At 47.5% G+C, this 12,500-nt stretch overlaps 1 protein-coding gene across 4 annotated transcripts in view; it reads left to right on the forward strand.

Moving 5' to 3' along the window:
• Positions 1-12,500, forward strand: part of arhgap21b (Rho GTPase activating protein 21b) — a 30,719-nt gene that overhangs the window by 10,798 nt on the left and 7,421 nt on the right. For 2 of the 4 annotated variants that reach the window (XM_060873727.1, XM_060873726.1), the window contains exons 8-23: positions 1,431-2,847; positions 5,961-6,107; positions 6,210-6,309; positions 6,402-6,438; positions 6,667-6,792; positions 6,890-7,183; positions 7,680-7,741; positions 7,854-7,993; positions 8,071-8,213; positions 10,110-10,268; positions 10,379-10,457; positions 10,598-10,671; positions 10,766-10,855; positions 11,068-11,193; positions 12,159-12,200; positions 12,352-12,457. In XM_060873727.1, coding sequence (XP_060729710.1) covers positions 1,431-2,847; positions 5,961-6,107; positions 6,210-6,309; positions 6,402-6,438; positions 6,667-6,792; positions 6,890-7,183; positions 7,680-7,741; positions 7,854-7,993; positions 8,071-8,213; positions 10,110-10,268; positions 10,379-10,457; positions 10,598-10,671; positions 10,766-10,855; positions 11,068-11,193; positions 12,159-12,200; positions 12,352-12,457 — 3,142 coding nt within the window. The other 2 variants (XM_060873729.1, XM_060873728.1) reach the window with 2 other exon arrangements.

A 12,500-nucleotide genomic window follows, 5' to 3' on the forward strand; every position in this document is an offset into this window, starting at 1 on the left:
AGTAGTCGAGTGGGGGGGGTGTGTGTGTGTGTGGGAGAGTGAGAAGGAGGGGGAGAGAGAGAGAGAGAGAGAGAGAGAGAGTGTGTGTGTGTGTGTGTGTGTGTGTGTGTGTGTGTGTGTGTGGAAGGCAGGGGAGGAGGGGGAGAGCTCTGCCATCTGAACAGAATGTATAATCAAGCCTCTGTCATGTGAACGGTCGCAGCTCTCGGAGGGTGTGTGTGAGTGTGTGTGAGTGAGAGAGGGAGAGAAAAGACTGTGTGTGTTGGCGGCTAAAAAATGGAGCGAGTGGAAGGAGACGGACAACCGTTTGCCGCTTGGATCATGAAACAGCGAGAGCGAGCAGGTGGCATTGCCTTATTTTTAGCGTCTCGTACGATGTTACGTAACGACTTCAATACGCCTCTTTTAAAATTTTTCTCCTTTCTGTTTTTTTTTTTTTTCCCTCTTCATCCTCATGACTCCTGATGCCATCTAATGGCTGCAGCTTTCACGGGAGATCGCTGGTGTGGTAAGCTCCAGAACCCTGCGTGTCGTCGTGGTAGCATGATCCGTCATCATCCCAGATGTGGTGCATGTACAGCTGGTTGTTCTGGACGTTTGATAAGCGTGCCGATCGCTCGTAGAGTGCATGCACCTGTTTGATTTCCAGCCAGCCGGCGTGTTTACAATGCCTCGCCCTATTTAATTCATCATCATCGTCCCGGTCTTTTTCCCCGATGAAGAACTTTGACCTCTGGAACTTGGCAAGGGAGGGGCAAAGTTCTCCACCAATGAGAGTCCGGCTCTGGGTAACCCGACTCTACAGGTATGTCAGGTGAAAGTCCGCCGCTCGTGTCTGCTCTCGTCTTGTCTTGACTCGCAGTCGTTTCTAACAGAGGTCTCGAAGATTCGTCACAATCCGTGTTGGACTCATGTAGAATCTCAGAGATTATGATTACAGAGGTCAGATTTAGCGCGGTGTGTAGCGGGGGCAACCGTTCACCCCTGGCCTCTGTTTCTCTACGGACACGTCTGGTGACCCAACAGGTGGGTTCGGGATTTAAAACAACACAGAAATGATAGTTAATGTGGCTAATGTTTAGCTTTGGCATGCGGATTTGTGCGATTTGGATGTCAGTGGTTTCAGCATGTGGAATTGTGATTGTCATTAAAGGGAAGTGGCGACCTGTTTGTTCACCAAGATGAGATTAGATAACATGCATTCACGGCCCACTGCTTTTTTGTGTCTGTGTTTATTCTTTTTAACCCTTTTTTTTCACCTGTTACTAAATACTGATTTGCATTTAGTTCAGAATGTTGATACTCTCATAAATCGGGACTCCTAACCAGACTCCCACACGCCAGCTACAGCACCCTCGTATCCTCATTATAAAGGTAGCTTCAGCACCATTTATGCAAATATTTATCTGACACCAGTTTCTCTTTCTTAGGCGTACTCGCAGGATGCTTACCTTAAAGGTCATGATGCCTACAGCGGAAACGCTCGCCACATCCCGAAGCCACCTCCCGTATGTTACCCTCGAGTAGACTGTAAACCTCTCGGGATGGCTGAGGCGACAGAAATCGGCGCCACAGGGGGGCTGCAGTCGGATTTGGGATACCGCATGGAGATTCCAGTACCACCTTCTCCTCCACCGAGGATCCCGAAGACGCAAACGGCGGTGTGTGTGTGCAATGAAAGTGTTCGGACGGTGGTGGTGCCGGCGGATGTCCATGTGGCCCACATGGTTCCCACTGTTCCCGATCCTATGCTGATGAGAACGAGGTCATATCTTCACCCACGCAAACCTGACCTGTATTCTCCTGGTTACCATGGAGATTCGTATGCTGTTCCACCGCCTCGTTATCACCCGTCTTCTTCATCCGTATCTCCGGCTTCCCATCAGAATATCGACTGGCGGACATATCAGACTTACAGGGAATACATCGACCACAAAGGCCTCCACGCGTACAGTCGGACGATCCAGGAGCGCTTGGACAGTTTGCGTGCTGCTGCTGCTGCTTCTCAGACTTCTTCAAATTTTGCGCAAAAATCTACTTGGGGCAATAAAGTCCGACGCAGGAGTACGTCCCACGACCGGTCCTATCAAGGACCCCCTATGCTTCCGCCTCGCAGTGCCTCCCAGGACCGGATGACAGGGGTGGAAAGAGTGTCCAGAGCACAAGACTGGCCTCCTCGGAGTGTCTCGGACGGAATCATTCGGAATGCTCGTTTTCATTCCACGGACTACATCGAGCACGGTGAAATGGCTCCGTGGCCTGTCGAGCGGAGAGGTTACGGCAGGACAGAACAAGGGCCGTGTCCTAATCGGCAGCCCGCTCCCCAGAGACCGGGGATGTATCAGAATTCTTACGGAAACAGCGTCCGTGGTAGGTCTGGGCCACATCAGCTGAGCTGTAGAACGGACATCCCGCCTCCTGTCGTTTCTTCCGACAGAATTTCACGTGCCAGCAAAAGTCAGTCCAAGGAGGTGCAGTCATGTAAAGACCAAAGACTTTTCAGTAATCATGTTACAGTTTCGGCGGATAGCCAGCAGTCCAGGACTCGTGCAGAGACAATGCAAAGTACAGAACCGGTTAAAGAATCCTCGGTGAATCAAAGGTCAACCTCCTGCTCCGTACCTACGCCTCAGAGGCAAACTCGGGGCACAAGGATCCACCCGCGGGATCTCAAGGGAATACCGGTGAACGGGTGCAGTCCTGTGGAAGGTGTGGTGATGCGAGAAAAAACAGCAGGGAAAATTGCACCGCTACGCCATCCTTCCTACATTCAGGCGCAGGAGCATCAGGGCTCCCTGTTTAGCTCTGCTAACCTGAACGAATCGCTCGACGCCATCCCCTTCATCGGTAAGTGCCGCCGACTGTCGCCATAGCAACAATCTCAGGAAGTGTGTGTGTGTAAAAATAATTGCTTGGTTTGAGTCAATAATTGGGAAAGGCAGAGTTGGAGAGTTTGTAAAAAATATTCTATTTTTGAAATCATTTACAATTTCTAGTAAATATTAGAAATAGTTTCAACAATCGAGGTCAAACGAAGTTTTACAGTTGTTTCGCATTGCACGGCAGTTAGCGGACCTACGGTGAGGTGATAGTGTTGCTGTTATTCTGATAAGTAACTCTGTTTAGAGAGCATTCCTGTGGATCTGTGTGACAAGACCTTCCCTGCCCTGATCATGAAATTTAAGGCTTTGCCACGATTGCTCCCACTTTGGGACACAACGGTTTTACACATAGTATCCGCCACAGACGTTCCTGTCAGTCAGATGCTGCTATGGAAACCGCAACCTGTCACAGCATGCGCGAGTTTTTCCGGCTCACTCTTTTAGACTTCGGTTAAACTCACCATCTGGCGGTAATTGATTGGATTTATTAATACGCAGAAACCGGAGCTCTAACGAGTTCATTACATTCTCTTGTTTATAAATCGATAGCCACTCTGCTCCCTGATGGCTCTCGCTGCGTTACATTACGGACCGCATCGATTTCTTTTTACGTTCAGCTTTTAATCGTTAGCTAACCGTCGGGCCACAGGAAAGAGCTCGCACGTGTAAATCCCAGAGCACGGATTCCAGCGTACGTTACCGCCATGACCGACGATATAACGTGTACGTGATGTGGTGTATCTAAGAGGAAACCTGTCGGGAAGATTGATTAGTCAGATTGGTGAGAATCGTCCAATCACAAACCAGCGTTGTGGATCAGACGTCGGTGTTGCAAACGCGTTTAATTTCAGATGACGGATGACAGAAGCGTCTTCTACAGACTCTGCGAGGCGAACGCCGGCTTCCTGTCACAGCGAATGGTTCTGCTCTTGATTTTAGTGACAGGCGGCGAGTGTTGCGTCAGTGTATCAGGTGGATTAAATATAGTACGGTTGTGCGTCTGGGTTTCTTGTCACAGACCTACATGAGACCACATTTTATTTCCCTTATACAAAACACGTGGGAAGGGAAGAACTCGGGTTCAGATTCATGTCACGTTCTGTAAATAAATCTAAAAATACCCGTCTGTAAATGTGACAATAATGATGAAATATTAAGATTTGCAGCAGCATCTTATTTCTTACCTGCTGTAAGTTTCTTAACTTTCTCTAGTGAATGTTTTTCTGAACGTGACCTGACGTGGTGTTCACTTTCACCAAGAAGCTCAGATTAGAATAAACGAACCAGAAAAGAATATTCCTGTTACACCGTATGCAGGATTGTTGCTTTGCTGCTCTTTTCTACTTCCTTCTTTCGGTGATTTCTAACAAAGAGGAAAGTTTAAAGTGACTTGAGGTTTGTCAGCAGAAGAAAGTGTTTTTTTGCGGTTTTTTTTTTAGACCAGCAGGTGGCACTGCAGAGCTCCGCTGTGTTTTCACACCTCGCTCCTCTCCGGCCGTGACTGGAACTAGGGCATGGCGTTTAATTTTAGCCCCCGAAGCCCCACGGCGCAGAGCAGCTTTGTACTCTGGGCTTTTTTAGACTCGGGACCTCAAAAGTTTTTTAGCTCTCAGAAAAACAGGACACGGAAAAAAACCACGGCGGATCGAACCGTCCTCAATTTCAGAAAAGTTTCACTGTGGACTTCAAATCAAGCCTGAACGTCCACAACTGATGTTTAAACAACAAATACTTATATACAACACACACACACACACACACACACACACACACACACACACACCAAACTGCAGCTTGTCTCAGAGGTGCGATCGGATTTTAAACTAGCGATCTGGAGGTTTCTCTCGTCACTTTTATGGATTCAGGAACTTCAGGAGTTTATCAGACGTTTGAAAATTTGGGAAATGGACAAAAGCGAATGAAATAAATCAAATCTAACAGAAATTCAAACTCTGTTGATCTTGAGTATGAAATGATTCGTACACATGCAGTTTTTCTTTAAAGCTCAGATTAAAGGTGTTCAGTTTTACTCGGTTCCTCTCCTGGGTTTAATCAGAGCAATGTGACCACATGATTTATTTATTTATTTATTTATTTATTTATCGTTCTGGACAGTTTCACGTCTTTAGGTCCGACGTGACTAATCTGGTGAAGTGTGTAGGCGTCTGTACAAAATGTAGCCATCTGTCCAGCACTCAGCATTAGTACTGACTACAATAATCACATTAATACACAAACATTAAAAACAGCATCAAGAATAAGGACAAATACATGCAGATTTCTCTCTCTCTCTCTCTCTCTCTCTCTCTCTCTCTCTCTCTCTCTCTCACTCTCTCTCACTCACTCTCTTTCTCTGTCTCTGTCTCACGCTCTCTCTCTCTCTCATTGTCTCTCACTCTCTCTCTCACTGTCTCTCACTCTGTCTCTGTCTCACGCTCTCTCTCACTCTCTCTCTCACACTCTTTCTGTCTCTCTCTCACTCTCTTTCTCTGTCTCACTCTCTCTCTGTCTCTCTCTCACTCTCACTCTCTCTGTCTCACTCTCTTTCTCTGTCTCTCTTTCTCTATCTCTCTGCCTCTCTCTCTCTCTCTCACTCTGGCTCTCTCTCTCACTCTGTCTCTCTCTCACTCTCACACTCTCTCACACTCTCTTTTTCTGTCTCTCTCTCTCACTCTCTGTCTCACGCTCTCTCTCTCTCTCTCTCACTCTGTCTCTCACTCTGTCTCTGTCTCACGCTCTCTCACTCTCTCTCTCACTCTCTATCTCTCTCTCTGTCTCTCTCACTCTGTCTCTGTCTCACGCTCTCACTCTCTCTATCTCTCTCTGTCTCTCTCTCTCACTCTCACTCTCTTTCTCTGTCTCTCTCTCTGTCTCTCTCTGTCTGTCTTTCTCTCTCTCTCTCTCTCTCTCACTCTGTCTCTGTCTCTCTCTCTCTCTCTCTCTCTCTCACTCTGTCCCTGTCTCTCTCTGTCTATCTCTCTCTCTATCTATCTGTCTCTAACACACACACACACACACTGTGTATTTCTTTCACAGTTTGATTTTAACATTATGTAATTTCCTTCGTGTTGTTTCCAGACGAGCCGGCGAGCCCGAGCGTGGATCAGGACGGCAGTAACATCTCCGCTTCGGCTGTGATCTCCGCGGCTCAGAGCGCGGCGGCCGACTCTCACGGCTCCGACACGCCCAGCCCTCACATGCGCAGGCAGCTGTCTCACGACCAGGGTGAGAGACACACCCCTGTTTCTCTGTATACTACTGTATAAACAGGACACTGTTCACTTTTTCACCGTGTGTGTGTGTGTGTGTGTGTGTGTGTGTCTACAGAATCGCTCCGGAGCGCTATCCTAGAACAGAGTGGAAGTAAAACAGAACGCTCCAAATCGTACGACGAAGGTTTGGACACGTACAGGGAGGAGGGGCGACGGTAAGGCGTCGTTCTGTCTGTACGAGGTGTTTAGGTGTATATTATTACAGGAGGTGAAGTTTAAAGGCTCCTCTGCTCTCTTGTCTTCGCAGGCGTTCCAGTAAACCCAGTCTGAAGGTGTTCAGGAAGGTGAGGTGTTCCTTACACATCTTTTTTTTGTTTAATAACCGTATACCTGTCACCATGGAAACTCCTGATCTTATTATTTTTAAGTAGAACTCTAGAAATCTTCAGCTGCCTGCAATAATATTTAGGACAGGAACTATGATGTCATTTACATGACGATGTAAGATGCCGTTGTGAAACTAGCCTCATCACGCTGGGTGATAATTTTATTTGTTTATTTTGAAATCGAAGGCTCTGGACGGTCACAAATCGTCGGACGAGTCCAGCTCCAGGAGGGACTCCAGCTCGGACATCTTCACGGATTTCTTTAAGGAGGGTTGGCTGCATTTCCGTCAGCTCAGCGTGGATAAGAACAAAGTAAGCCTGATCGCTCTGATACTCAGGCAGGAGCACGATATTTAGAAGCGTGATGGGTCTCATGCTAACGTCATGCTAACGTTATGCTCTTGTGTAGCGTGTGGGCGGAGGAATGCGGGCGTGGAAGCAGATGTATGCGGTGTTGCGAGGCCACTCCGTCTTCCTTTATAAGGACAGAAAGGAGGCTCACGTACACTCGCAGCTCGACGAAGATCCGCAGCAGGTGAGCATCAAAGCCTGCCTCATCGACATCTCCTACAGCGAGACCAAGCGCAAAAACGTCTTCCGGCTCACCACGTCCGACTGCGAGTACCTGTTCCAGGCCGAGAGTCGCGATGACATGCTGTCCTGGATACGAGCCATTCAGGAGAACAGCAACATGGATGACCAGGTGTGTGTGTGTGATCACTGCACGATTCTGACTGACTGGCTTGCACTGAGTGTTTTATTCCTCTTAAACCACAGCACTTATGTCAATTTTCTTATTATCTTAAACATCTTATTAATCCTGGCTTCTGATTGGCCAGGAGGTGTTGTTTCATCTCCTGTAGTTCTTCTAATACGTTCTTGTTTTCACAGCGACCTCTCGTTCACACGGTACGGGAGATATACCGGCTTTTTATCTCTCTTATTATCTCTGGGGTGTTAACTGTAACTCAGATTGTGATTAATTTACTCGAACTGTTTCTCTCTTACATAATAATCTGAGTAAAGTGTTTGCTGAAGGAGGCTTTTCAGTGTTTGGTCTGTTGTTGTGACGCCTACTTAGTGGTGGTGGTTCTGTTATTCTCCTTATCTCAGATGTGTGTGTGTGTGTGTGTGTGTGTATGTGTGTGTGGTACATGTGAGGAAAGTGAAACACATGCTCACTCTGCTTTCTGGTACAGAACGCTGGTGTAACGAGCACCGACCTGATCAACAAGAAGATTAAAGAGTACATCTCCATGAGGTGAGGCTTGTTAGTGTTGTTCATGGTAAAGGTGGAGAAGGGACGAGTAAGAGTCATCTCAGTATTATTATATACAGCTGACTGTGTGTGTGTGTGTGTGTGTGTGTTGCAGTGCTCCTACTAGTAAGACAGAACCTTCACCCAAAGCTTTGCGACAGTCTCTGAGCATTAAACACACCCTGCTGGGGGTGACAGGGGGCAGGAGTCAGAGCACACACTCTCCCAGGACCGAGCAGGAGAGGAGCAGTAAAGGTTACACGGATTCATTTAAAAATGGTTTATGTTTTATCACTTTTTATTTTAAACTAATATAAAACTTTGTGTCACAGACGACTCCAGTCCACCACGGGACAAAGCTGCCTGGAAGAGAGGAATCCCAGGGCTGAAGAAGAAGCCACAGGAGAAGAAGCCCACAGCTGGTGTGATGTTCGGAGTGAGACTGGACAACTGTCCTCCTGCACAGGACAACAGGGTGAGGACAATACACACTGATACACAATGTGTTTACACAACACCACTACTGATGCACACTGACACTGATACACACTTACACACACTGTTACACTCACTGACACTGACCATCACTGACACACACTGCCACTGACACTCACTGACACACACTGACACTGATACACACTTGCACACACTGTTACACTCACTGACACTGACCATCACTGACCATCACTGACCATCACTGACCATCACTGACACTCACTGACACTCACTGACACTCACTGACACTCACTGACACACACTGACACACACTGCCACTGACACACACTGCCACTGACACACACTGACACACACTGACACACACTGACACACACTGACACTCACTGACCCTCACTGACCCTCACTGCCACTGACCCTCACTGCCACTGACCCTCACTGACCCTCACTGACCCTCACTGACCCTCACTGACCCTCACTGACAGACACTGACACTCACTGACACTCACTGACACTCACTGACACTCACTGACACTCACTGACACTCACTGACACTGACACTCACTGAAACTGACACGGTCTGAAACTGCCACTCACTGCCACTCACTGCCACTCACTGCCACTCACTGCCACTCACTGCCACTCACTGCCACTCACTGCCACTCACTGACACACTGACACTCACTGACACTCACTGACACTGACACACACTGACACTCACTGACACACTGACACTCACTGACACTGACACTCACTGACACTCACTGACACTGACACTCACTGACACTCACTGACACACACTGACACACACTGACACACACTGACACACACTGACACTCACTGACACACACTGACACTCACTGACACACACTGACACACACTGACACACACTGACACTCACTGACACTCACTGACACACACTGACACTCACTGACACACACTGACACTCACTGACACACACTGACACACACTGACACACACTGACACTCACTGACACACACTGACACACACTGACACACACTGACACTCACTGACACACACTGACACTCACTGACACACTGACACTCACTGACACTCACTGACACTCACTGACACTCACTGACACTCACTGACACTCACTGACACACACTGACACACACTGACACTCACTGACACTCACTGACACACACTGATACACACTGACACTCACTGACACTCACTGACACACACTGATACACTGACACTCACACTCACTGACACACTGACACTGACACTCACTGACACACACTGACACTCACTGACACTCACTGACACTCACTGACACACACTGACACACACTGACACTCACTGACACTCACTGACACACACTGATACACTGACACTCACACTCACTGACACACTGACACTGACACTCACTGACACTCACTGACACTCACTGACACTCACTGACACTCACTGACACTCACTGACACTCACTGACACACACTGACACTCACTGACACTCACTGACACTCACTGACACACACTGACACACACTGACACACACTGACACACTGACACTCACACTCACTGACACACACTGACACTCACTGACACTCACTGACACTCACTGACACTCACTGACACACTGACACACACTGACACACACTGACACTCACTGACACTCACACACTGACACTCACTGACACACACTGACACTCACTGACACTCACTGACACTCACTGACACTCACTGACACTCACTGACACACACTGACACACACTGACACTGACACTCACTGACACACACTGACACACACAGTCACTATCGGTGTGTTAAAAAGTAGGTTTTGCATTTTATGCAAATGAGCTTGTCTTCCTAATGAAAGATGCCAACTTGTTATTAATACTTTAACTTATTTTGTCAGTGCGCTATAAAGATTTCTGCTGTTTGTGTGTAGTTTGTTCCTCTGATAGTGGAGGTGTGCTGTAAGCTGGTGGAGGAGAGAGGGTTGGAGTACACAGGGATCTACAGAGTCCCCGGGAACAACGCAGCCATCTCCAGCATGCAAGAGGAGCTGGACACCAAGGGGATGACGGACGTGGACCTGCTCGATGACGTGAGTGACCTGAGCACAGCAAATCATCACTGAGGCTTTCAGTCATGTGACCATAGCTTACAATCCCAGGATAAGTGTGAACAGGGTTTTTATATCTCTCCCTCCTACAGAAATGGCGGGATCTAAACGTCATCTCCAGTTTACTCAAATCCTTCTTCAGGAAACTCCCAGACCCTCTGTTTACTAACGGTACACACTTTTCCTACATTATTAACAGAAAGGCATCTGTTCTATAGAAAGAAGTGTAAGGAATCTTTTTCTGATCGTGTCTCGTCCCCCTAGAGGACACGCTCAGTCATGACACTGTGATTTTTCTCTTCTGCTTTCAGAGAAGTATTCCGATTTTATTGAGGCGAATCGAACGGAGGACGGCGTGGAGCGGTTAAAAGTGTTAAAGAGACTGGTGAGCTGCTGCAGCTTCACAAACACTCCAGCGTGCTGCAGGACGATCCAACCACTGATCTCTCTCTCTCTCTCTCTCTCTTTCTCTTTCTCAGATCCATGAGCTTCCTGAGCATCATTATGAAACCCTGAAGTTCCTGTCTGGTCATTTAAAGACCGTCTCTGAGAACTGTGAGAAAAACAAGGTACTGATCCTCAAAGCTCTTGTAATGTTTAGATGTCTAATAATATTTGGGGCTGGGATTTAATAAAAGATTTTCTGTTTCTTTTTTTCTCTCTCTCTCCAGTTTACTCTCTCTCTCAGTAAAATAATGAGTGAAAATAAACTCAGCAGAATGAGTGGATGGATGGATGGATTTTGTTGATTTTGTTTCTGTTTTTGTTTGCGTTTGGTCAGATGGAGCCTCGTAACCTGGCCATCGTGTTCGGCCCGACGCTGGTCAGAACCTCAGAGGACAACATGACACACATGGTCACTCACATGCCTGATCAGTACAAAATCGTGGAGACGCTCATTCAGCAGGTGTGTGTGTGTATTTGTGTGTGTATTTGTGTGTGTGTATACATGTCTGTGTGTGTGTGTGTATTTGTGTGTGTATTTGTGTGTGTGTATACATGTCTGTGTGTGTGTGTGTATTTGTGTGTGTGTGTGTATACATGTCTCTGTGTGTGTGTATGTATATGTGTGTGTGTATGCGCGTGTGTGTGTGTATGCGTGTGTGTGCGTGTGTATGCGCGTGCGTGTGTGTGTATGCGCGCGCGTGTGTGTGTATGCGCGCGTGTGTGTGTATGCGCGCGTGTGTGTGTATGCGCACGTGTGTGTGTATGCGCACGTGTGTGTGTATGCGCGCGTGTGTGTGTATGCGCGCGTGTGTGTATGCGCGCGTGTGTGTATGCGCGCGTGTGTGTATGCGCGCGTGTGTGTGTATGCGCGCGTGTGTATATGCACGTGTGTGTGTGTGTGTATATAGTGTGTGTATATGTGTGTGTGTCTGTGTGTATACATGTCTCTGTGTGTGTGTGTATGTATGTGTGTGTGTATGCGCGTGTGTGTGTATGCGCGCGTGTGTGTGTATGCGCGCGTGTGTGTGTATGCGCGCGTGTGTGTATGCGCGCGTGTGTGTATGCGCGCGTGTGTGTATGCGCGTGTGTGTATATGCACGTGTGTGTGTGTGTGTATATAGTGTGTATATATGTGTGTATACAGTGTGTGTGTGTCTGTGTATGTGTATACAGTGTGTGTGTATACAGTATGTGTGTGTGTGTGTGTGTGTATGTGTATGTATGTGTGTTTATATAGTGTGTGTGTGTGTGTTTCTCCGTCCTCTGTTCTTACTTACTTTCTGTCTGAATATTTCTTATTTCATTCTCATTTTCATGTCTTTTTCAGTCTCCTGTTCTTTCTTTAATCCTTCCCTCTCTTTATTTGACCAGTTTAACTGTTTTCCAGGTGAGTAATAATGACTTTTCCTCCTCTTCCTCTCTCAGTATGACTGGTTCTTCTCAGAAGATGGAGATGAAGAACCTGTAGTGAGTATCGAAGTGAAAACCTGAGACCAGTTCATGTTGTTATTTGTGTGTTGGTGTGTTTTCCCACCGTGTGGAGTGCAGATTATTTACAGTTAGAGACGGATCTTTACTTCGTTCTGTTTTAAACTCAACACTGTGGTGTGAATTGTAGACGTCTGTGGAGCAGGAGAGCACGGTTCAGTCTCAGCCGGTTCCCAACATCGATCACCTGCTGACCAACATCGGCCGCACCGCTCCCTCACCTGGAGACGTATCAGGTACGCTTGTGCTGACCGTGTGTGTGTGTGTTGTTTTACATGT

Source organism: Tachysurus vachellii, chromosome 7 (genome assembly GCF_030014155.1).
Source record: "Tachysurus vachellii isolate PV-2020 chromosome 7, HZAU_Pvac_v1, whole genome shotgun sequence".
NCBI lineage: Eukaryota > Metazoa > Chordata > Actinopteri > Siluriformes > Bagridae > Tachysurus > Tachysurus vachellii.